This window comes from Brachyistius frenatus, unplaced genomic scaffold (genome assembly GCF_029030835.1).
Source record: "Brachyistius frenatus isolate BFR_SWC_R1_liver_20210118 unplaced genomic scaffold, ASM2903083v1 Contig_429, whole genome shotgun sequence".
In the NCBI taxonomy this organism is placed as follows: Eukaryota; Metazoa; Chordata; class Actinopteri; family Embiotocidae; genus Brachyistius; species Brachyistius frenatus.
In genome coordinates this window covers 95,817-119,748 of record NW_027211028.1, presented here as the reverse complement: position 1 = coordinate 119,748, position 23,932 = coordinate 95,817, and the positions used below count along the sequence as shown (strand labels likewise).

The window sequence follows — 23,932 nt, the reverse complement described above, 5'->3', positions numbered from 1 at the left end:
AGTTGATTTAACACTGAAGTTTGGACTGGATATGTACACATGGACCCTGCGAGGCACCAGAACCAGAACCAAACAGAACAAACCAACCAGAACCTGAACCAGACCCTGACCCTTTAAAAGCTCCAAACTGCAGCGGTCGGGTACGGAGGCCCAGAGGGGACAAACCACACCGATAAATTATCTGTGAAGGTTGTGGTGAAATAAAATTCTAACTTTTTGTTTGAAACACTTTTACTTTTTCAAAATAAATTTTGTTTGGGCTTTGAACTCATGATTATGCATCAATTACTGAGAAACTTTTGATAACAAATGAAAAATAGCATGTTATGATTGTGACTAAATATTATTTTTATAAATCAGATTTGTTCTTGAATATGTTTTTCCTTGTTTTGTAGCCTACCTGGAATAAATAAGGAAACTGATTGAAATTAGTAATTGAATGCAAAAATAAACACGATGTAATTTTATCATAGAAAAGAACGCAACTAGAAAATGTTCCTGCAAAACTTCAATTATATAAATTGTGTAATAATTTATACTTTGACATTTGTCCCTTCAGGGACTCCGTAGATAAAGGAAAAAAATGCTCTGAAGTGATTTTCCCTCGCTGCTGGTTTATCACTGCAGATGATTCCATTCAGTGTAAATGTGATGTTAATCAGAGCAGAATCATATCAGATTAAAGATGCAATAATCCGTCTGGTTATCAAACTACTTTTGTTCTGATCAACTCATGCAGCGCTGAAATATGTAAAAAGTGTCAAAGTTTAGCGGAGGAACGTTGTTGATGTTTTGAAGCACTGGAATGATTCTTTAAGAGCAACATTTCTATTTAGGAATTAACTTTCCATTTAATGATTTACTGGATGATTGACAGGTCACGACGGTGGAGGAAACTTTAAAGCACTTCAGATGTCAAGGCGTCGCTTCCAGATGTTCCTTCAGATATGGAGAAGTTGTACATGTTGTAGAGCTCTGAGGTTTTACAGCTGTGGAGGTCCAGAGACCAGAACAACGTGCTCAGATGAAGATGACCTCGTTAGAAAGAAAACCAAACACACAAAACAAAACAGACGTAAGAAATGAAGAGATCACGTTGCTTCCAGTCGGCTCATTTTTCTTCCCTTAATATGCATTTAAACCAGGAAGGACGCAAACAAACGGCCACAAGGGGGAGCGGTGACACCAGAGATGTCCTGTTTGATTAAAACATGGACGATAACAAGAAAAAGAAGAACAGAATAAAAGTCTTTATGAAGTGGAGATCTGCTGACGGAGCAGCGAGTCGTGTTTCCTTCATGGATCGACGTTCAACACCGTCGACCGCTTCAGCTTTCAAAAAGATGGAGATGCAGCGGTTTGATTATCAGGTGGAGTTGGAGGTTATCGTTGGTGACCCTGGTTCTACAAAGTCTTTCAGGAGACCTGACTAGGTCCAAATAACATTCAGTGTAATTAGTGTTTCCTTTGGAGATGTATGGGTCGGGTCGGTTGGGTTCTGTTCGGGTTTCCACCGGTCGGCATGGCATCGGGTCCAACGTTTAGGACCCACCAACACCTGTCCTACATTCTATTAATGTGGATCTATGTGGACTGAGATGCTTCCTGTCACCAGTTTACCATCTTTCCGAGCTCACTTCTCCTTTAAAGAGACACTCAGAGATTTACACCTTAAAAACGAGTCTGTTCTCAGGATACCAACATTTCAGAATCATACTTCCATAAGTCAGAACCAGTAAAACCACAGACTGTTTCTAAAAGAGTTCGTAGCTTCAGGTCTGTAAAATGGTTCCGATCCAGAAGTGTCTTCAGCTGCAATACCAGCGAGTGCCACTAGAGCCGCTTGGTTCAAACTACGCTGCCCGCCTCCTCCAGATCGGTCTGCACCTCCAGAACGGACTCGCCGGCACCTTCACTGTTCAGATGGCTGGAGGAACCTTTAATAGACGAGGTCACTGGATCGAGCTGAAAATCATGATGCAGTGGAAATAAAGCCATCGGCCACGAGAAGAACACTGACAACGTAACTGCATCCTCTGACCGACCGACCGACCAAATGACTGAACAACCGACCGACCGACCAAATGACTGAACAACCGACCGACCGACCAAATGACTGAACAACCGACCGACCGACCAAATGACTGAACAACCGACCGACCGACCAAATGACAAACACACAAGACGAAGAGATTGTCGGAGTCCTGGAGACTTTTCCAACTGGACATTGAATGACGGTATTTAAGATTAAAACATAAATCCAGAAGTTCACATCAAAGACTGAAGGTCAGAAACAGTTGTTGGAACAACTTGGATTTTAGATAAATTTCGTAGTCGTTGTTTTGGACAGAGCGATCCGGCCTGAACCGACGCTCCGGTCCGGAGGAACGTCCAGATTGGGAATTTTAGTGAAGTGTGTCCAGATGTTGGTTGTAGATTTGTTGGACTTGTGTCTCTGGGATGAGGGTTCTCCTATCTGGGATGAGGGTTCTCTAGTTGGGCCTACGTTGGGGTCAAAGCTCCCTAATGTGACGCGAAGGAGGTCTGGGTTCTGGACGTGTCCATTATCATGTCTTGTTTTGGGTCGTTTGTTTTGGTTTGTCTGCTGCGACACAGTTGTTTTCCCAGATTGGGAAGATTTCGGTTCCGGAAGGGAGTCCAATCATGGAAAAGGTGTTTTGCGGTACCGGTTTCAGATCTATTCCAAGTCCTACTGTGGTTCCACAAAGATCCCGTTTGGCCTTTTGTTGGGTCGAGTGTGCCTGAAGGTGATCTGAGGTCCAGGTTGGACTCCAGACTGAGAACTGGACGACTCGTTGTGGAGGAGGGTCGTCCGGGTCGGTTTGAATGTGTTTCTGGGGTTCTGGGTGGTTTGTGTTTGTGACCAGAGAAGTTCTGGAGTTGGACCGGCAGACATGGAAGAGATGGGGTCCGAAGGGCCGTCCGGTGTCGGTGAAACGGGTCGTCTGTGATTACAGCTGTTGTATTCAGGTCAGAGGAACGGTCCAGATGTGGGTCGCCATGGTTCCTGATTGAACGGAGCCGGTGAATGATTGACAGCGAGGAGGTCGGTGGAATCTGGTTTTGGGTTCTGAACTGAGGTCTGGATTTGACACCAGGCGTTTGGACTGTTAAATGTAGTCCAGTTGTGGATATAAGACTCCTGTTAGTGCCTGGGTGTGTGTGTGTGTGTGGAGGAGGGGGGGAGGGGGGGGTCTCCGTCCATCGGTCTGTCTGATGGTGTGCTTTCTGTCCGTGGTTAGCAGCTGCAGCCCTCCTTCGCCGGCTGGCTGTCGGCGTTCAGCCGTCCTCCCTGCGGCGCCGACGGTTTGTGCTGGACTCCGGACTCGGCAGCGTTCAGGTCCAGACTGCCGTCCTGGATGTTCTGGTAGATTCTCTTGGCCGCCTCCAGGAAGGCCTCTTCCACGTTCTCCCCCCTGGAGGAGGGAAGAGGAAGCAACACAGACATCCATGATGGCACAGAACAAACTACTTCAGGCAGATGCATTAGTTCTGGTTCTGGTCCCATGTTCTAACATCATCTATCTATAAACCACATCTTTACCTGGATGGAATAAAAACTACAGAAAACACCGGAACGCCACAAAACCAGGAATGATTGATTTGATTGTGTTTAATCAGAATATATTGATGTGTTTGTACTCACGTCTTGGCGCTGGCTTCCAGAAACAGAAGACCTGGAACAGAAGCAGACGCTCAGTGAAGGTTCTCTAACAGATGTGAAGGTTCTCTAACAGATGTGAAGGTGTTCTCTAACAGATGTGAAGGTGTTCTCTAACAGATGTGAAGGTTCTCCCTCCAGATGTGAAGGTGTTCTCCCTCCAGATGTGAAGGTGTTCTCCCTCCAGATGTGAAGGTGTTCTCCCTCCAGATGTGAAGGTGTTCTACTAACAGATGTGAAGGTGTTCTCCCTCCAGATGTGAAGGTGTTCTCCCTCCAGATGTGAAGGTGTTCTCCCTCCAGATGTGAAGGTGTTCTCTAACAGATGTGAAGGTGTTCTCTAACAGATGTGAAGGTGTTCTCCCTCCAGATGTGAAGGTGTTCTCCCTCCAGATGTGAAGGTGTTCTCCCTCCAGATGTGAAGGTGTTCTCTAACAGATGTGAAGGTGTTCTCCCTCCAGATGTGAAGGTGTTCTCCCTCCAGATGTGAAGGTGTTCTCTAACAGATGTGAAGGTGTTCTCCCTCCAGATCTGAAGGTGTTCTCCCTCCAGATCTGAAGGTGTTCTCTAACAGATGTGAAGGTGTTCTCTAACAGATGTGAAGGTGCTCTCTAACAGATGTGTTCTCACCGTTCTCCTCAGCGAACTGCTTGGCCTCCTCGTACGTCACGTCTCTCTGAGCCTCCAGATCGGCCTTGTTCCCGATCAGAATGATCACCTGACGGGTGAAATACAGAGACAACAGCTGATCAGCGGTACCGGACACGTTCCGCCGACGGAGACTTCAGCGGCAAACAGACTTCAATATGGTGAGCGAGCGATGAGGCGGTCGGTCCGCTGAACTCACCGTGTTGGGGTTGGTCAGGTTCCTGGCGTCGGTCAACCAGCTGCTCAGGTGATTGTAGGTGCTTCTTCTACACAGAAAATAAAGAGGTGTTTGTAACCAGGAACCAACCAACAGGAACAAACCAGCTGTGATCTCATCAACCAGCAGTGATGTCATCAACCATCAGAGACGTCACCCGTTGGTTTGTGAACGTTATGAATCCTCCAGTTCAGATTCTGTCCGTCACCATCTTTGCTAGTTCGGAGCGGTTTGGAGCAGGAAGTGACCATATTTGGACGAGCTGGGGGAGGAGCCAGCGGTGGATCTGACCGATCTGATCGGAAACCTGACGATACTACGTCCCGCCCACCGATAGCTGTAACCACAGGCCTTGACCTGATGACCTGTTGACCTGATGACTTGTTGACCTGATGACCTGTTGACCTGTTGACCCGATGACCTGTTGACCCGTTGACCTGTTGACCTGATGACCTGTTGGCCCGTTGACCCGATGACCTGTTGACCTGATGACCTGTTGACCTGTTGACCTGATGACCTGTATTAGTTCATCCTCAGGGGAACCAAACAGCTGATAGAGATATTTCCCTGGATAAGTGTATTTGTAACGGGGTGTGTTCAAGGTGTGGTGTCGGTACTTTACTGCGTCCGGTACCTGGTGATGTCATAGACCATCAGGGCACCGGCGGCACCCCTGTAGTAGGACCGGGTCACGGCCCGGAACCTCTCCTGACCCGCCGTGTCCCAGATCTGCAGCTTCACCTTCTGACCGTGGACCTCCATGATCCTCGTCCCAAACTCCACCCCGATGGTGTGAGGACAGTCGGCCATGACTGCACACAACATGACATCATGATGACATCACCATGACATCACCGACACAGGAAGCAGGAAGGAGAGGTGAATTATTGAGGAGGAGGATGAGGAGGAAAAGAGGGAGGAGGAGGAGCAGACTCACATTTCTTCTCAGTGAACTGATGCAGCAGACACGACTTCCCGACTCCCATATCACCTGCAGACACCAACAGGTGAGGAGATCTTTATATCAGTTTATCACGAGAATTAAATATGAAATTAATTTACATAAATGTTACTAGAACAGACAGGAAATGAACTGTTCATTCTGTGATCCGGGAATTATAATAAACTAAAGTTATTAAACTAGATGATAAAATAATCACCAGTTTGCTGTTGAACCTGAAACTCAAGACATTGATTATTAAAAAAAGCTATAATATTTATATTTAATATTTTACATTTTGTCTTTAATATTTTATTTAAACTTTGAATAAAGTATGTTAATATTGAGGTGTCGTTCTTTAATTAGATTCTTCTCACCACCACCGGTGGTCATTCACTACTTTAATGTATTAAAGTTCATTCACTACTTTAATGTATTAAAGTTCATTCACTACTTTAATGTATTAAAGTTCATTCATTACTTTAATGTATTAAAGTTCATTCACTACTTTAATGTATTAAAGTTCATTCACTACTTTAATGTATTAAAGTACATTCATTACTTTAATGTATTAAAGTACATTTAATATCACTGTAAACATTCTGCAGAACAAGTACTTTCACTTTTAATACTTGGAGGACATTCTGCTGAAAGTACTTTTATGCTTTTACTGAAGTAAAATTGATTCAGAACTTTATTTATTATGATATTTTTTTAAAGTTAAAGATCTGAGTCCTTCCTCCACGTGATCACTAACCCGATCACGTGATCACTAACCCGATCACGTGATCACTAACCCGATCACGTGATCACTAACCCGATCGATGACTCACCGATGATGATGTACTTGAAGATGTAGGAGTAGTTGTACGGAGCGGCGGTCATCCTGATCCTGGAGGGACAAACAGGGAAACACGGTCCATGAATAACACACCCGGTACCAGAGCCCGAAACGAGCCGAACCCAGCCCGAACCCAGCCCGTCTCCCCTCGACCCGCTAACCCGTCAGAGGACCTGGACACAAACAAAAGGCAGCAGCCGGCTCGGCTAACCCGCAGCTCGGCTACACACCGAGCCCGAACCGAACCGAGCCGAACCGAGCCCGAACCAAACCGAGCCCGAACCGAACTAACCCCGAACCAAACCGAGCCCGAACCGAACTAACCCCGAACCAAACCGAGCCCGAACCAAACCGAGCCCGAACCGAACTAACCCCGAACCAAACCGAGCCCGAACCGAACTAACCCCGAACCAAACCGAGCCCGAACCGAACTAACCCCGAACCAAACCGAGCCCGAACCAAACCGAGCCCGAACCGAACTAACCCCGAACCAAACCGAGCCCGAACCGAACTAACCCCGAACCAAACCGAGCCCGAACCGAACTAACCCCGAACCAAACCGAGCCCGAACCGAACTAACCCCGAACCAAACCGAGCCCGAACCGAACTAACCCCGAACCAAACCGAGCCCGAACCGAACTAACCCCGAACCAAACCGAGCCCGAACCGAACTAACCCCGAACCAAACCGAGCCCGAACCAAACCGAGCCCGAACCGAACTAACCCCGAACCAAACCGAGCCCGAACCGAACTAACCCCGAACCAAACCGAGCCCGAACCAAACCGAGCCCGAACCGAACTAACCCCGAACCAAACCGAGCCCGGGGCGTCGACAGTCCCGCCGGGCGGAAGCAGACATGTTTATCAGAAGTATTGCAGTCACGTGACTTCTTCAGCGAAATCCTCTGAATCCCTGCTAGCTTAGCTTAGCTCCGCAGCTAACCGGCTAACAGCTGCAGCTCTGTCTACGCCTTGCTAACAGCTAACAGTAGGAGGCCACTTTTATCAAGACTCACAACAAAAACTATCCCATAATAAACCAGACAGACACGACGTGTTAAACACCCTTCAGTTTTACCTTCGGTTCGGGCGTCTGTCCAACCTGTAAACCTGGTTAACCGCTGGTTAGTCGGATAGTTATCTCTGTTAGCTGGTTAGCCTGCTGAGCCGTCAGGAAACCTTTCCCCTCTTCCGCGACTCTTCCTTTCCTGCGAGAAACCGGTAACATCGCGAGACTTACAGGTTTCCACCGACGGGAACAGTGTTGTCATGTTTCAGAAAGAGACCTGAACCCACAGCTGCGTTAAAAACTCCAGTTTTTAAAATGAAGTGCGCCGATTTATCTCTGAGCATCTCCTGTTTTCTGTTTCATTGACGGACAGTTAACTATCAGCACTTTACTTTGATACTGAAGGAAACTCAGACATGTGATGATCCTGAGGCAAGCGCTTCGGTCAAATCAGCTTGTTATGTGTTTTTCTGTCATTTCTAATTGGGTTTATAGACTTTAATTAATTCAATGATATCCTCTGAAACACTTCATCTTTGTGCATCATTAAATGTGCAGCCTTTATAAAGCCTCTATAAAGTACCCTGCATCATCACCGGGCTTTATGTACATTATCACTTTCCATACAAGATCCGAAGTGGAAACAAGATTTTAGAAAAAAAAATCCAGAAATATTACAAAAAGGTTGTGACGCCTGGCTGAGGTAGAAAAAAGTACCAAGAAAAGCAGTGAATGGAACATTAATTAAAAAACATGAAATTGTAAATAATTTATATCATCAACTTTTGAATAATGTAATTTTAATTGCCGTGTTTTTAATTTAATGTTGCTGGAACAACAATCAGTCCAAACTGCTCAACAAATGTCATAAAATCACAAAAACAGTAAACTTTCCCTTTTGAGAAAAGAGCTGAGACATTTCCTGATAGAGCTGCTCACTGTAGATTTGTATCTTTTGAAAAATAATGTATACCGAATTATCAACCAGCAACTCCTGTATGCTGTAAATTATTAGATGTACAGACAACTGTCTCTGAATGACTTTGATACTCACAGAAAGTTAAAAACATGATGTATACCAGGCAGCTTCTGCACTCAGTATAAGCACCTCTAATTTTCAAACGCATTAATGGCCTTTTAATTTGAGTGTTTATCACACTGGGTGGAAAACATGTGTTTGTTCATATTTGACTGAGTTCTCAATTTGATTTGAAGGCAGTGAAAATAATCAACAATACACAACTGTTATTGTGATTTTATTTTTGTAGAGTTCTTTATTGCATCATTATGAGCTGTATCTGTGTTGGGGGAGTTGTTTTGGACTTCCTCGCTGAGCCGGCCTCTTCCTCCTCCCTGTGTGCTGAAGTCACTCGGAGGCAGGACTCGGCTGGCAGACCTCAAACTGCTGCTCGCTGAGCACACAGAGGCAGTTCAGAGAGGAAATCTGTTTGGGATCCTTCAGCAGAGATATGAGACCGAAGACCGGCAGCCGCTGAGACGACAGACATGGACAAGCAGAAAGGTAGTGTCTTCACTTTATAATATTTAACTACACACATCATACAAGTATAGAAATAATAATTAAATAGGAATGATGTCTTCACACCACAGGAGGTCAATTAAAACAGAGTAACGAGCGCACATTAATTTATCATATAAAGTACATTTGACTTTAACACAGGAGCAAGTTCAGATGTGGAAAAATTCATACGAACACGTGATTGTTGAATATGATGGTTTCACATCATGTCGGTACGTAAGCTTTCAGATGTCAAACGCAGGACATGCAGAGGTTTAAAAAGGAAAAACAAATGATAACGTCTTTTATTTTACATGTTTTTTACATCTTAGATAAATTTCACATGTACCAAATACAGGCACACATTATTATTAGGTGATTTCACATGGGAAATAATATATAGAATTGTTGAACGCAATATAAAAAAGCACTTCTTATTAACACAGTGACAGTCTCTGCCTGTAGAGGACAGTGTTCCTGTAGTTCCCGTCTCTGCCCGTAAAGGACAGTGTTCCTGTAGTTCCCGTCTCTGCCCGTAGAGGACAGTGTTCCTGTAGTTCCCGTCTCTGCCCGTAGAGGACAGTGTTCCTGTAGTTCCCGTCTCTGCCCGTAGAGGACAGTGTTCCTGTAGTTCCCGTCTCTGCCCGTAGAGGACAGTGTTCCTGTAGTTCCTGTCTCTGCCTGTAGAGGACAGTGTTCCTGTAGAGGACAGTGTTCCTGTAGTTCCTGTCTCTGCCTGTAGAGGACAGTGTTCCTGTAGTTCCCGTCTCTGCCTGTAGAGGACAGTGTTCCTGTAGTTCCCGTCTCTGCCTGTAGAGGACAGTGTTCCTGTAGTTCCTGTCTCTGCCCGTAGAGGACAGTGTTCCTGTAGAGGACAGTGTTCCTGTAGTTCCTGTCTCTACCTGTAGAGGACAGTGTTCCTGTAGTTCCTGTCTCTGCCTGTAGAGGACAGTGTTCCTGTAGTTCCTGTCTCTGCCTGTAGAGGACAGTGTTCCTGTAGTTCCCGTCTCTGCCTGTAGAGGACAGTGTTCCTGTAGTTCCTGTCTCTGCCCGTAGAGGACAGTGTTCCTGTAGAGGACAGTGTTCCTGTAGTTCCTGTCTCTACCTGTAGAGGACAGTGTTCCTGTAGTTCCTGTCTCTGCCTGTAGAGGACAGTGTTCCTGTAGTTCCTGTCTCTGCCTGTAGAGGACAGTGTTCCTGTAGTTCCCGTCTCTGCCTGTAGAGGACAGTGTTCCTGTAGTTCCTGTCTCTGCCTGTAGAGGACAGTGTTCCTGTAGTTCCTGTCTCTGCCTGTAGAGGACAGTGTTCCTGTAGTTCCTGTCTCTGCCTGTAGAGGACAGTGTTCCTGTAGTTCCCGTCTCTGCCTGTAGAGGACAGTGTTCCTGTAGTTCCCGTCTCTGCCTGTAGAGGACAGTGTTACAATCCCTCGTTCTGCTGTTGTGGAGTCTTTATCACACTGATGGTATGTTAACTACAGCAACAAACCAATCAGAAACACCCGTCTGTTCTCCGACAGCATCCTACCTCCTCCTCCTCCTCTCAGGAGACAGCTCTAATAGACTGTTTAGATTCAGCACATCTTTGTATTTTTGTGTCTTTAAATCAACATTCTGCTATAAAATATGATATATATAATAATATATATACATATATATGTATATATGTATATTACTTATTTAGGCGTCTCCACACCCGAAAAAACAGACACACACACATGCTGGTACTTCCATCTGAGTGGGGACCTTCAGTGACGTAATCCTTTAACAGTCTCCAACCAAAACCTGATTCTAACATGTCCCCGTCTACATGTCCCCATATTGATGGCTGTACACACACACACACACACACACACACACACACACACACACACACACACACACACACACACACACACACACACACACACACACACACATTTAGGAGGTCAGGAGGAATGCCATCATTGGGCTAATTTAAGGGTTTGCTTTTCATGGTAACGTAGCTTAAATCACTTTGATTTGATTTGATTTTTGATTTTATACACTTTATTAATCCCCGAGGGCCAGCTTTTTCTAAACTTTTCAATTTTCGGCCAATCACAGGAGCCGCTTGGCCGCTTTCTGTCCGTCACCACAGCGTCTTCAGTTTCAGGCTTTTTCCTCAAATATCACAAATAAACAAAACTACAGCTGGAGAACTTCAGGGATCAAACAAAAACTTCATATGTCAGATGGGAAGATGGATCCTTGATGTAAACATGACATCTGCATTTAAATCCAGTAGATTCCTGCATGACTTCAGGACAGCTGACAAACACGCTTCATGTTTCAGTCTCATTGCTGATCTCTTATGTATAATGTTGTTCAGACGTCACGGGGTGGACAGCAGACAGAAGACAGAAGGTTCTGGTATCAGAGGTTCTGGTGTCGGAGGTTCTGGTGTCGGAGGTTCTGGTGTCGGAGGTTCTGGTGTCAGATGTTCTGGTATCAGAGGTTCTGGTGTCAGAGGTTCTGGTGTCGGAGGTTCTGGTGTCAGAGGTTCTGGTATCGGAGGTTCTGGTGTCAGAGGTTCTGGTATCGGAGGTTCTAGTGTCGGAGGTTCTGGTGTAGGAGGTTCTGGTGTCGGAGGTTCTGGTATCAGAGGTTCTGGTGTCGGAGGTTCTGGTGTCAGAGGTTCTGGTATCAGAGGTTCTGGTGTCGGAGGTTCTGGTGTCAGAGGTTCTGGTATCGGAGGTTCTAGTGTCGGAGGTTCTGGTGTCAGATGTTCTGGTATCAGAGGTTCTGGTGTAGGAGGTTCTGGTGTCGGAGGTTCTGGTGTCAGAGGTTCTGGTATCAGAGGTTCTGGTATCGGAGGTTCTGGTTTCAGAGGTTCTGGTTTTGGAGGTTCTGGTGTCGGAGGTTCTGGTATCGGAGGTTCTGGTGTCAGAGGTTCTGGTATCAGAGGTTCTGGTGTAGGAGGTTCTGGTTTCGGAGGTTCTGGTATCAGAGGTTCTGGTATCGGAGGTTCTGGTTTCAGAGGTTCTGGTTTCGGAGGTTCTGGTGTCGGAGGTTCTGGTGTCGGAGGTTCTGGTGTCAGAGGTTCTGGTATCGGAGGTTCTGGTGTAGGAGGTTCTGGTGTAGGAGGTTCTGGTGTAGGAGGTTCTGGTGTCAGAGGTTTGGGGTTCACACATAGTCAGAGACAGACGGAGACGTGATTCTGCTTCAGGGTTCTGGTCCCGGTAGGTTTGGTGATGAAGATCCGTCTCCAGGAAATGAACGCAAGTCAATGCAATGTCCCCTGAAGTGACATAAACAGGACTGTGTGTGTGTCTCGCTGCATCAAAGTCAGAGACAGGAAGTTGATGTTGATGGACAGATAACAAACGTCCGTTTATCTTCAACCGACAGAGTTCTGGCTCACAGCGTGCTGCTGCTGTTGTTGTATTGTTGTGTAGTGGGTGTGTTGTGTTGTGTGTTGTGTATTGTTGTGTAGTGGGTGTGTTGTGTTGTGTGTTGTGTATTGTTGTGTAGTGGGTGTGTTGTGTTGTGTGTTGTGTATTGTTGTGTAGTGGGTGTGTTGTGTATTGTTGTGTAGTGGGTGTGTTGTGTTGTGTATTGTTGTGTAGTGGGTGTGTTGTGTTGTGTATTGTTGTGTAGTGGGTGTGTGAGTTATGTGCAGCTCTGTGTTTAAAGCAGCTGATTAGCGTCCTCAGTCAGCAGAGACGAGTTAATGTGACACGTTGAACCTTTGTCTCCCACTCAGAGAATAAATGAATGGATGAAGTCCGTTTGCAGGACAATCACTGCTCTCTGTTCTCCATGTTCACCATTCAGACTCCTCCAACCATTCAGACTCCTCCAACCAATCAGACTCCTCCAACCATTCAGACTCCTCCAACCAATCAGACTCCTTCCAACCATTCAGACTCCTCCAACCAATCAGACTCCTCCAACCATTCAGACTCCTCCAACCATTCAGACTCCTCCAACCAACCAGACTCCTCCAACCAACCAGACTCCTCCAACCATTCAGACTCCTCCAACCAACCAGACTCCTTCCAACCAACCAGACTCCTTCCAACCAACCAGACTCCTCCAACCATTCAGACTCCTCCAACCATTCAGACTCCTCCAACCAACCAGACTCCTTCCAACCAACCAGACTCCTCCAACCAATCAGACTCCTCCAACCAATCAGACTCCTCCAACCAATCAGACTCCTCCAACCAACCAGACTCCTTCCAACCAACCAGACTCCTCCAACCATTCAGACTTCTCCAACCATTCAGACTCCTCCAACCAACCAGACTCCTTCCAACCATTCAGACTCCTTCCAGTACTGCAGGAGTACTACAGGAGTACTGGAGGGAGTCTGACTGATAGAACCTCATAACGGACCACTAGAACCTCGTCACCGACCACTGGAACCTCCTCACCGACCGATAGGAGTACAGGAGTACTGCAGGAGTACTACAGGAGTACTGGAGTACTGCAGGAGTACCGGAGTACTGCAGGAGTACTACACTGGTCAGTGAGGAGGTTCTATCTGTCGGTGAGGAGGTTCTAGTTGTTGGTGAGGAGGCAGCAGCAATTTCAGGTGATGTAACAGCATTCTTTGTTCTGTGTGAAACATTAACGTCTCCTGACATTGGTTAACATGTGAAGGTCACCTGATCATTAACGTGTGAAGGTCACCTGATCATTAACGTGTGAAGATCACCTGATCATTAACGTGTGAAGATCACCTGATCATTAACGTGTGAAGATCACTGGGACATTGGCGCTGGGAAACGTTTCACTGTCCAGGTGCCATCAATTTTCTCAGTGACTCAATAAAAACCCAACTGCAGTCAGAACCTGTGAAACTGCTTCGACTGTTCGTAGGAGACGTCGTGGTTTCATTCAGTCAGCGGTTGGATTCACTCGATCATCTGGGAGGGAAATAAAGACAGATGAAGACAGCAGACTGAATGTTTCTACACGTTCTGGTGTGACGAGGATGAATCTGAGTGTTCCGCTGGTTTCAGGTCCCTGAACCCATCGTCAGCATTCATTCATACAACTGATCATTCAGAACTCGGTCTGGACGAGGTCACGTTTAAACACCGTTTTATTTCTCAACCTCCATCTTTATTATGCTAAAGTCCTAAAATAATATTCAATAAGGTAGGAGGCGGGACTTCCTGCCTGAATATAATTTTTAAGTCTTTTAAATTCACTGATATTCACGAATAAAACTATACATAAGTTTTATTTAAAGCTCACTTTTTTCTTTTCTTTGAACGTTGTCAAACATTAAAGACCTGAAGGGGAGGACAGACACACTGTCTCTGATGGACAGACAGACATGACTCATCAGTTAAATGGTGACTCAGCGGGACAACGAGATAAAGTCTGAAAACTGTGCTGGAAACATTATTTCACTGAACTGAAACCTGAGACCAGACAGACGTCCACCTGTCTGTCCACCGGTCTGTCAACCGGTCTGTTCACCTGTCTGTCCACCTGTCTGTCAACCGGTCTGTCTACCTGTCTGTCCACCGGTCTGTCCACTTGTCTGTCCCTCTACTCACCTGTCTGTCCACCGGTCTGTCCGTCTGTCCTGCTGTCTCCAGTTCTGGCCAAGCTGATCTGGGACCTGCCGTCCTTCCTGTCTGTCCTGGACTCGGAGAACCTGAGTTACATCGCTCAGGCCCAGAAGAAGTCCATCTCAGAGCTGCTGTCCAGGCTGCAGCTTCAGGACGCTCCAGGTAAGGATCCCGGAGACCCCGGAGACACCAGAGACACAGCGTAGAACCAGACGAGCTGCAGTAATTGTGTCTGCTGTGTTTTCAGTGGAAGATGCCGAGTACATGATCATGAGCTGTCCGTCGTCGTCTCCTAGCAACGATCTGGCAGACACACCTGGGACAGGTGACGACTAACGCTGCAGACAGGAGAGGAAACAGAATTCACACCGACGTGCTCTTTCTTCCTAATACAGAACACAAAAGAAATACACACCGCGTGTAATACACCCGCCAGTCCAGCAGGGGGCAGTGTGTCAGTGGCCGGCGTCTAAAACTGATTTAAGAAAACAAGTTAGGAAACAGGTTAAAAACACACGACGGTTCGTTAACGGTCATTCAGAAGCGTAGAGTTCAGAGCCGTCACCATCTTGCTGTTTTTAAACAGGAAGTGACCATATTTGGACGAGCTGGGGGAGGAGCCAGCGGTGGATCTGACTGATCTGATTGGAAACCTGACGATACTACGTCCCACCCACTTAATATGAAATGAATGATGAATTATTTCCAGAAGGAAACTCTGATCACAACTTACATCACTTAGCTCCGCCTTCAGCCTCCTTGCAACTACTTCAGTACTTGGCCAAGGTGAGCCAGGCGTCAGAAAAACATGCTGCCCTCTAGTGGACTGGTGGGTATAATACACGTGATATAGAGGACAGTTTGAAGCTGTTTGTTTGTTTGTTGGTTGGTCCAGAAGGTGTCTGGTCCTCTGAGCTGGTCTCACATCAGGACTTGTCCACCTGGCTGAGGAATGCGGTGAGTCAGCAAAGACCTGCGGGAAAAAAAATCACAGAAATAAAATGTCAATTAAATCAAAAACAAATAAAGTATTACAAATAAAATAAAAAAATTACAAAGAAAGAAAAAATTAAATCAAACATAAAACTTAATAAAATAGAAAATGTATGTAATGAAAATGTAATACTTTTTAATAAATATTAAGAATATATTTACAAAAAAGGGGGTCTAAAATATCCCCTTTGGTTACCACGGTAACACAAGAGCATCCTTTCATCTCGGCACACTGAAGCTCTCTGACCTCAGCAAAGTCCTGAGGTCAGAGAAAAGGAGAAGGGAAAAGTGGAGGAGGAGGAGAAGGAGGAGGAGGAGGAGGAGGAAGCTGCTCTGTGATGTGGGTCAGTAATGACTGAGTCCTCCCGAGGTTTGGGAGGAGACGGCAGTGTTACTGTGTGTGTGTGTGTGTGTGTGTGTGTGTGTGTGTGTGTGTGTGTGTGTGTGTGTGTGTGTGTGTGTGTGTGTGTGTGTGTGTGTGTGTGTGTGTGTGTGTGAGGGAGTGACAGGAAGTTTTGTGTTTACATAAAGCCATCTCCCCTCTATCTGTCCTCTTATTGGCTGAGAGGGAGGAAGTGGTCAGTGATGGCGGCAGATTAGCATCTGATCTACGTGATGGACAGAAAACACACCACACACACACACACACACACACACACACACACACACACACACACACACACACACACACACACACACACACACACACACACACACACACACACACACACACACACACACACGTTATAACAGACTCAGTGTGTAAATTCACCTCCATTTTAACATCTCTCTTCTTCTCTTTCATTTTTCCTGTTTTAGAACATTATTTCACAAAATGAATAAATTACAGTCAAAACAAAAATCTAAACTCTCAAGTTTAAACACACCACCCCCAACAAACAAACACAGAAACAACAACAAACAATTGTAACTTAAACCGCTGTGGTTCCAGATGCAGGGCCCCACGGTGCCCCCCCATCCCCCAGGAGGTCTGGGAGCTGATGATGATGATGAAGATACGTACGAGGAGGCGGAGCCTTACGTAGCCGCTGACACCACCGTGTCCCACACTGGTACCTGAAAACACACAAACAGAGAACACACACCAACAACACCAACAACAAACCGTCTTAAACATGGACCTGTTCCTCCCTCCAGAGGGGGCGGAGTCAGAGAGCAGCCACTACGAGTCGTATGGCGAGGAGGACCACGATGACAAGGAGGGGGAGGGGCTCTTGAAGGACAGAGCTCACTACATCCAGTGGAGCGCCTCGCAGCCCTGCCTAAGGCCCGCCCCCGAGTCCCGCCTCTGTGGTTACCTGTGGAGGAGGAAGTGGCTCGGACAGTGGAGCAAACAGCTGTTCATCATCAGGAACGACACGCTGCTGGTGAGAAGAAAACACAGAACCATCGAGATGCAGTTCCTCTAATGTCCACTAGAGGCTGCTGCTGAGGAAGAACCACAGACTGGATATAAAAGTGTTCGTAGCTTCAGGTCTGTAAAATGGTTCCGATCCAGAAGTGTCTTCAGCTGCAATACCAGCGAGTGCCACTAGAGGTCGGCTCCAAAAAGCCTCCGGCTCCATAGACTCCCATTCAACTTCTCTCATCAAATCCAAAGTGAATAAAATGTGTCCATCAGTTATCTCGGTGTTGTTAGCTAAAGTCACTCCTTCTTCTTAGTTTTCTGGAGGTCCATCTGAAAATAATCCCTCATTCATTAGAAAAGAAGATTATCAAAGGATCAAAGATTGACCTGGGTGCAGTTCCTCTAATGTCCACTAGATGCTCCTGTGATGAAAATCACATGACAATCTGGCATCAGTTTCTCTTTAAAAGAACGTGGAACTCACCAGTTACATATTTGGTGAATACTTCATGAGACCATGTGACGTTGTATTTTCTCCGATGTGTGTGCGTGTGCGTGTGTGTGTGTGTGTGTGTGTGTGTGTGTAACAGTGCTATAAGTGTGCCCAGGACCTGCTGCCTCAGCTGGAGTTGAACCTTCGTGGCTGTCAGCTGGTCTACAAGTCAAAGAGCAGCAGGAAGATCCAACACCAGCTGAAACTGGTGCCGCCGGGCTCCGAGACGCTGGTTCTGGGCTACAACAGCTACCAGCAGGCCGACGAGTGGAGGAGGGTCAGAACCACACATCAATACAACTTTACACTCAACATACTTTAATCTATTCACAGACTGTGATGAAGGACCTTTAATCTGTGACAGACTGTGATGAAGGGCCTTTAATCTGTGACAGACTGTGATGAAGGGCCTTTAATCTGTGACAGACTGTGATGAAGGACCTTTAATTTGTGACAGACTGTGATGAAGGACCTTTAATCTGTGACAGACTGTGATGAAGGGCCTTTAATCTGTGACAGACTGTGATGAAGGACCTTTAATCTGTGACAGACTGTGATGAAGGACCTTTAATCTGACAGACTGTGATGAAGGGCCTTTAATCTGTGACAGAATGTGATGAAGGACCTTTAATCTGTGACAGACTGTGATGAAGGACCTTTAATCTGTGACAGACTGTGATGAAGGACCTTTAATCTGTGACAGACTGTGATGAAGGGCCTTTAATCTGTGACAGACTGTGATGAAGGACCTTTAATCTGTGACAGACTGTGATGAAGGACCTTTAATCTGACAGACTGTGATGAAGGGCCTTTAATCTGTGACAGAATGTGATGAAGGACCTTTAATCTGTGACAGACTGTGATGAAGGACCTTTAATCTGTGACAGACTGTAATGAAGGACCTTAAATCTGACAGACTGTGATGAAGGGCCTTTAATCTATTCACAGACTGTGATGAAGGACCTTTAATCTGTGACAGACTGTGATGAAGGACCTTTAATTTGTGACAGACTGTGATGAAGGACCTTTAATCTGACAGACTGTGATGAAGGACCTTTAATCTGTGACAGAATGTGATGAAGGACCTTTAATCTGTGACAGACTGTGATGAAGGACCTTTAATCTGTGACAGACTGTGATGAAGGACCTTTAATCTGACAGACTGTGATGAAGGACCTTTAATTTGTGACAGACTGTGATGAAGGACCTTTAATCTGACAGACTGTGATGAAGGGCCTTTAATCTATTCACAGACTGTGATGAAGGACCTTTAATCTGTGACAGACTGTGATGAAGGACCTTTAATTTGTGACAGACTGTGATGAAGGACCTTTAATCTGTGACAGGCTGTGATGAAGGACCTTTAATCTGTGACAGGCTGTGATGAAGGACCTTTAATCTGTGACATCACACTGGTCTGAGTGTGATTCTCAGTAACGTGTCTGCAGGTGATCAAGGAGGTTGGAGGAGAAGTGGAAACTCAGAGCTGTTTATCTCTGACGAAATCAGAACAGCTGCTGTCCTGCAGGGTGACACACACACACACACACACACACACACACACACACACACACACACACACACACACACACACACACACACACACACACACACACACACACACACACACACACACACACACACACACACACACACACACGCACACATTCACCAACCGAATCACCAGAACTGATTCTCTGTGATTAAAGCTCGACTTCCTGTTTGTTGTGTTCAGTCCAGTTCGGTCCCGTCGGACTCTGACGAGGAGAAACCGGCTCGCTGCCGCCTCAACAAGGACAAAGGTACCGAAAGCATTCTGCAGGAAGCTGCTCAGATATAATGGAGCGCTTGTTTGTGTGGAGTTTTGTTTACATTGTAAACAAGTCAGGTTTCCATCAATAACGAAGCACAAATTATAACGAGATTTCCAGAAAATATTCAAAAAAATTGATTTGAATTCATGTGTTTCTAGTTCGTTTCCACGTGAAACGAGTTGCTCATCGAGCAGAATCACATCTGGATCTTTGAAACGCAGAAACACGCAGCGACAAAATTCATGAGTGACATCATCAGTTTAGAAGTTGCTGCTGGATCTTCTAGTACAACAAGAGAAACAGTTCAGCCCGAATATACGTCAATGAAATGTTCAATTTCAATAGAAAATGGCCCCAAAAACGTGCATTAAATGTCCAATAATTTCATACAGATGAATTTATGTTTAAATATTTAATTGTACGTCTTCAGTTGAAGATGATAACCAGAGTTTTGTGATGTTTATTTTATTTGATTGACTCTAATAGAAATATTTGAAACAAGAAGTCTACAAACCGAAAGTTAAATGTCAAAAATAAAAATTTAAAGCAGCAACAGGTTGAAACAGGAACAAATCTGTCACAGCTTCTGTCTGACACATGAACCCTCTTCAGTGACCTCTGACCTCTGCTGCTTGTGTCCGACAGGCTTCCTGAACGTGCTGATGAACTGTCAGTGGCAGAGTTTACTGTGTCGGGTGGAGGCCGGACTCCTCAACATGTTTGCAGAGGAAGAGGAGGAGCAGGAGGAGCAGGAGGAGGTGAAGAAGGAGCGTTCGCCTCAGTACACCGTCCAGCTCCGAGGCTGTGAGGTCCGGGCCGGGCCCGACACCGACCGGTCCTACCGGATCACACTGAGCATGCTCGGTGACCAGGTGGCGGTGCTGGAGGTGAGCCGCTCAGACAACCGCACTTCCTCCATCTTTAATTCGTGACTCGTTAATTTGTCTCCTCGTCCGTCTCAGGTCGGCAGCGACGAGGAGAAGCAGCGATGGTTGAAGCTGCTGCAGGACGGAGCTGCCAATCACAGTCGCCATGACAACGACACACAGCAGCACACAGGTGGCGCTCTTAGGTCAGAGAGTCATCTATACAATAAATCTATTTTAAACCTTTATTTGGCCACTAAATGTCTCAATGAGCTAATGTTTCCTATTGGCCACTCACAGTGATACAACAACAACAACATCCACAAACACTTCCTGTGAAAAGACATCTGAACGATTGTTAACGTGATGCTTCCAACCGCAAACAAAGTCCAGTTATAGTCTTTTTATTCCGAACTTTAAATCCGTTGAGGTTTTATATTATTTAAACTTTTCCTGAGTCTAGAAAAGCGATTTAACTTTCGTGATGTTATCATCGTGTGACATTAATGGTCCGAGCAGAAACACGTCAGTTCACGTTTAACCCAAGTAGTTCGAGGTGTAACGTCAACAGGAAACAGTTTTAGACGTGTTGCTTGTAATCAAGGTCTACGGGGGAGTTTTTGTTGTAATACCACGAGTGACCACTGGCGACACCCACGATTCTGTCTGACCAATTAGAAGTCTGCAGTGTTTCCACGTCACCTTTTAGGAGCCTCACCAGGGGTGGTACCGATAATAGTACCAGGTACTGTCCGTACTCTCGGCCCGATGGAAACCCAAGAAAAACAAACAGTTGAGTCACAATATTCATATTTACATCCATGTTGTTGTTGTTGTTGTTGTTTGTTTGTCCTTGTCAGTGGGCTCCAGACTCAGAGATTTCCCACCTTCAACACCTACATGGACGACCCTTTCCAGCTTAGTGGACCGGGCCGAGACCAGCCCGTCTACTCCAACACCTCCCTGCTGGAGCACATGGTACGATCCGAACGGACATCTTTGATGTTTGTTGTCTTTCAGCTCGATTCTCATCTTTGATGTTTGTTGTCTTTCAGCTCTGCAGCTCTCAGGATTCAGTCGTCTGCAGCTCGCTGACGTCCAGAGACTCGCTGACCTTCAGCAGCCACAGTGAGTCATCATGTAATAATAATCATAATAATAATTATAATAATAAAAACAATAAACCTACAGAACAGTCGGAATCCCACAACAACGTCACAATTATAAAGTAAACAGTCGAAACAGATCGATACATAATGAAACTGTCAACTGATGAAAAATGCAGGAACAAAGTCTAGCTAGGCTAATTAGCCATTGTGGCTAACGGCTAAATAGCAAAAAAGCTAAAGGTTTAGAGATAGTAAGCAAAAAGTAACAGATGAAGAACTGAAAGTAAACAGTTAGCCTCGTTCACAAAAGTCATTGAAAAGACTATTTAAAAGGTTGTCAGTTGAACTAATTAGCTAGTTGTACTGGATAAACAAGAGATTAGCTCAAAGTAAACCGTGGAAGTAGTTAATTAAAAGTAGCCTAATAGTAGCCTAGCAAAACATCATAGTAGTTATTGGCTAAATAGTGTTGAAGTTAAAGTAGTAAAATAGGTCGCAAACAATCCCAACAGTTAAAACTGTTAGCGGAGAGTAAACAGCTGAAATAGTTACGTTAAAAGTTACAAATTGTGAGTTAAAAGTATAAAAGTACAAAGAAAGAGTGAAACCTCAGTAAATCTGTTTCTCTGCTTCTCTCAGTCTCCGACAGGAAGTTGTCCAACGGCCGGCGAGGCATCCAGAAGCTGGAGTTGACCGGGAGGAGGACGGCGCCGCTGAGGGCGGAGTCAGAGATCAACCTGGTGTCCGCCACCAAGCAAAACAAACGCACCTCGTTCAGACGGTCGCTGGCCGTCTGCACTGAGCGCGCTCAGGTAGGAAACACCGACCGAAGGATTACTGACGGACACGCAGTGATGGAGGGTCGGTGGGTCGGACCAGAACAGAGGCCGACGAACCAGAGCATCCTAAACACACATTATTTAAACAAAACATCAGTCACAAGTTCACACTGGTCTCTGATGATCTCTCCTGATCTCTGATGGTCTCTGATGGTCTCTCCTGATCTCTGATGGTCTCTGATGGTCTATCCTGGTCTCTGATGGTCTCTGATTGTCTCTCTTTCGTCTCTGATGGTCTCTGATGGTCTATCCTGGTCTCTGATGGTTTCTCCTGGTCTCTGATGGTCTCTCCTGATCTCTGATGGTCTTTCATGGCCTCTCCTGGTCTCTGATGATCTATGATGATCTCTCCTGGTCTCTCCTAGTCTCTGATGCTCTCTGATGCTCTCTTCTGGTCTCTGATGGTGCTTGATGGTCTCTCCTGGTATCTCCTGGTCTCTGATGGTCTCTCCTGATATCTCCTGGTCTCTAATGGTCTCTGATGGTCTCTCCTGGTCTCTGCTGGTCTCTCCTGGTCTCTCCTGATCTCTGATGGTCTCTGATGATCTCTCCTGGTCTTTCCTGGTCTCTGATGGTCTCTCCTTGTCTTTGATGGTATCTCCTGGTCTCTGATGGTCTCTCCTGGTATCTCCTGGTCTCTGATGGTCTCTGATGGTCTCTGATGGTCTCTCCTGGTCTCTGATGGTCTCTGATGGTCTCTGATGGTCTCTCCTGGTCTCTGCTGGTCCAGGTGAGTTTCCTGAATCCTCTTCTGCGACGGACGGCTTCGGCTAAAAACTCCCTGAGACGAGCTCCTTCAGCGCTGTTCATCGAACACGGAAACGTTTTCCAGAGGAGGAAGGTGAGATTCACACAAACACTGATGTTTCCATGGTGACCGTGGCTGCATGCTCTGTTCATTGCAACCTCAGACAGGTCTGTAAAATGGTTCTGATCCAGAAGTGTCTTCAGCTGCAATACCAGCGAGTGCCACTAGAGGTCGGCTCCAAAAAGCCTCCGGCTCCATAGACTCCCATTCAACTTCTCTCATCAAATCCAAAGTGAATAAAATGTGTCCATCAGTTATCTCGGTGTTGTTAGCTAAAGTCACTCCTTCTTCTTAGTTTTCTGGAGGTCCATCTGAAAATAATCCCTCATTCATTAGAAAAGAAGATTCAAGAAGACCTGTTTTGGGGGCGTGTCTGTTTGATTGACAGGCCTGCGGTGCAGTCAGGTTACAGCTATCGGTGGGCGGGACGTAGTATCGTCAGGTTTCCAATCAGATCGGTCAGATCCACCGCTGGCTCCTCCCCCAGCTCGTCCAAATATGGTCACTTCCTGCTCCAAACCGCTCCGAACTAGCAAAGATGGTGACGGATAGAATCTGAACTGGAGGATTCATAAAGTTCACAAACCAACGATGACATCTCTGATGGATGATGACATCACTGATGGATGATGGTTGATGTGAAACCAGTTTGGACTGTGATGAAATTTTACATCACCCATTCTGGACGTAGACCAGAAGTTAAATTTAAAACAAGCTTTAACCAGTCAGAACACGTCCAAACTCTACTGCTACATTTAGAAAATTAACTCTGAACTTGAATGTGATGGAAATACTTTATTAATCTTCCTGTTTTCTCAGGAGTGGGAGACCAAAGTTGCTGCTTGACACCTGCTGACCAATCAGACGTCTCGTCTCATCAACTCAACTGACAATCCTGCAATTCATTTTGAAAGTGTCTTTAGTGTAACTGTGATAAAAATTATAATTTTTTATTACCCAAAAATAGCACAATGTAAGAATGGACTTTTGATTTAAGTTTTATACCATGACATCACTTCCTGTATTATTTCTATATATTTACTGTACTTTGTACTCAGGAGGATGCTTCTTTTGGACTAAACACTGATCTGTAAAATGATATTAAATCCAGATTTTTACATGTTATTTTTGTATCTTCTCATTATCAATTACCAGACATATTGAAAACTGAAAATTAAATCATATTTATTAACTACAAAACAACAGCAGCACTTATAAACTTCTAATTCACACATTTGTAG

At 45.6% G+C, this 23,932-nt stretch overlaps 2 protein-coding genes across 2 annotated transcripts; one reads left to right on the top strand and one right to left on the bottom strand.

Annotated features, from left to right (window-relative positions):
• Positions 1–1,887: 1,887 nt before the first annotated feature.
• LOC138637089 (ras-related protein Rab-14-like) lies at positions 1,888–7,534 on the bottom strand. The gene is made up of 8 exons (XM_069725567.1): positions 7,406–7,534; positions 6,320–6,378; positions 5,484–5,537; positions 5,181–5,358; positions 4,529–4,595; positions 4,312–4,399; positions 3,668–3,698; positions 1,888–3,437 (listed from the first exon to the last, which is right to left on the bottom strand). The coding sequence occupies exons 2-8, from the start codon at positions 6,369–6,371 to the stop codon at positions 3,260–3,262; spliced, it is 648 nt and encodes a 215-aa protein (XP_069581668.1). The 5' UTR covers positions 6,372–6,378; positions 7,406–7,534; the 3' UTR covers positions 1,888–3,259.
• A 1,058-nt stretch (positions 7,535–8,592) lies between these two features.
• On the top strand, positions 8,593–23,811 carry LOC138637085 (actin filament-associated protein 1-like 2). The gene is made up of 16 exons (XM_069725557.1): positions 8,593–8,858; positions 14,428–14,562; positions 14,648–14,725; positions 15,296–15,357; positions 16,346–16,466; positions 16,552–16,781; positions 17,353–17,532; positions 18,704–18,784; positions 18,991–19,057; positions 19,715–19,956; positions 20,032–20,141; positions 20,796–20,913; positions 20,991–21,063; positions 21,684–21,856; positions 22,614–22,724; positions 23,511–23,811. The coding sequence occupies exons 1-16, from the start codon at positions 8,843–8,845 to the stop codon at positions 23,535–23,537; spliced, it is 1,824 nt and encodes a 607-aa protein (XP_069581658.1). The 5' UTR covers positions 8,593–8,842; the 3' UTR covers positions 23,538–23,811.
• Positions 23,812–23,932: the final 121 nt, after the last annotated feature.